Source organism: Penaeus monodon, chromosome 15 (genome assembly GCF_015228065.2).
Source record: "Penaeus monodon isolate SGIC_2016 chromosome 15, NSTDA_Pmon_1, whole genome shotgun sequence".
Lineage (NCBI taxonomy): Eukaryota > Metazoa > Arthropoda > Malacostraca > Decapoda > Penaeidae > Penaeus > Penaeus monodon.
The window spans coordinates 3,692,970-3,694,791 of record NC_051400.1 but is presented as its reverse complement, the minus strand read 5'-3'; the positions used below and the strand labels follow the sequence as shown (position 1 = coordinate 3,694,791).

At 44.0% G+C, this 1,822-nt stretch overlaps 1 protein-coding gene across 1 annotated transcript in view; it reads left to right on the top strand.

The window, feature by feature from the left end:
• LOC119581635 (rhodopsin-like) overlaps positions 1-1,814 on the top strand; it is a 2,275-nt gene extending 461 nt beyond the window's left edge. The window contains exon 2 of the mRNA XM_037929756.1: positions 586-1,814. Coding sequence (XP_037785684.1) covers positions 586-1,713 — 1,128 coding nt within the window. The 3' untranslated portion in view covers positions 1,714-1,814. The remainder of the gene's footprint in view (positions 1-585) is intronic.
• The last annotated feature ends 8 nt before the right edge of the window (positions 1,815-1,822 follow it).

The window sequence follows — 1,822 nt, the reverse complement described above, 5'->3', positions numbered from 1 at the left end:
ATGATGTGACAATTAATATTTACATTGAGTTATAGGATATTCAATGAAAAAAATAGTTTTTCAAACTATCCGGAAACTCAAGAGTCGTTATCATAGGTATTTACACCAACACCATACTCACATATCTTTTATTATCGTTTCACTATGTTATATAAGGTCAAGAATTCAAAATCTCTGCAAACTTTGGAAGATTCGTGCATCAGTATAAACAGGTATATTTGATTCATTATTCTAAGAAATATGTTCACAACGATAAAGATAGTTCAGACCAAGCAAACAGTAACGCCGCTATCAGTTCACTGAAGCACATTGCAAACGTGGACAATGTATTTCAACTATAAAACGTATGTAACAACGATTAGGTTTGTGGTGAGAGCTGGATCCACGAAGAGTCCGAGCAGGATCTTGAAAAATTTCCTTAGTTTCATTTTCCCAACATATATTGTGCTAAATTGATGGTGCACACTATATCCCGTGCACTTTGTATGTCATAAATTGTATGTATATACTCGTAGATAAAATATGTTTCTACAGTTAATGAAACATAATCAATATATATGTACAATATAATGATTCTCATTACAGATGTCGTGGAACAACCCAGTTCAGGACACTGTCCTGCCATCCACCAATCCTTATGGCAACTATACAGTGGTAGACACTGTGCCACAACATATGCTGCATATGATACACTCTCACTGGTATCAGTTCCCTCCCATGAATCCTCTCTGGTATGGTCTTCTCGGGTTCTGGATGACTGTCATGGGAACACTATCCGTAGCTGGTAACTTCGTAGTCATCTGGGTATTCATGAATACCAAGAGTCTGCGAACACCTGCCAACTTGTTAGTCGTCAACCTGGCCATCTCCGACTTCTTCATGATGCTTACCATGACTCCTCCTCTCCTGGTCAACGCTTACTGGGGAACATGGATTCTTGGTGCATTCTTCTGTGAGGTCTACGCTTTCCTTGGTTCTTTCTTCGGCTGTGTGTCCATCTGGTCCATGGTCTTCATCACTGCTGACCGATACAATGTCATCGTCAAGGGAGTATCTGCTGAACCTCTCACATCTGGTGGAGCCATGTTGAGGATTGCTGGCACTTGGGCTTTCACTCTTGCCTGGTGCCTTCCTCCTTTCTTCGGATGGAACCGATATGTGCCTGAGGGTAACATGCTTGCCTGTGGTACTGACTACCTGACAGAGACTGAACTCTCCAGGAGCTATCTGTACGTCTACTCTGTATGGGTATATCTCTTCCCTCTTGCCTACATCATCTACAGCTACACTTTCATCGTTAAGGCTGTTGCTGCTCACGAGAAGGGAATGCGAGAACAGGCCAAGAAGATGGGAGTTAAGTCTCTGAGAAGCGAGGAAGCCCAAAAGACCTCTGCTGAGTGCCGCCTTGCCAAGGTTGCCCTCATGACCGTCACCCTGTGGTTCATGGCATGGACCCCCTACTTCATCATCAACTGGGGAGGCATGTTCAACAAGCCCATGGTTACTCCTCTTTTCTCCATCTGGGGCTCCGTCTTCGCCAAGGCCAACGCCGTCTACAACCCCATCGTGTACGCCATCAGCCATCCTAAATATCGTGCTGCCCTTGAGAAGAAGCTGCCTTGCCTTGCCTGCAGTACTGAAGGCAGAGATGGTGGCTCTGATGCTGCTTCCACTGCCACTGCTCAGAGCACCGAGAAGGCCGAATCCGCATAAAGTACGAATTCTGAACATCTTTTAAAAGTCAGGGAATCAAAACTGATTTCCCTTGCCTCATTGTCCTTGTAGTTGATATAGAATAAATACCCAGCATATAATACGTTTA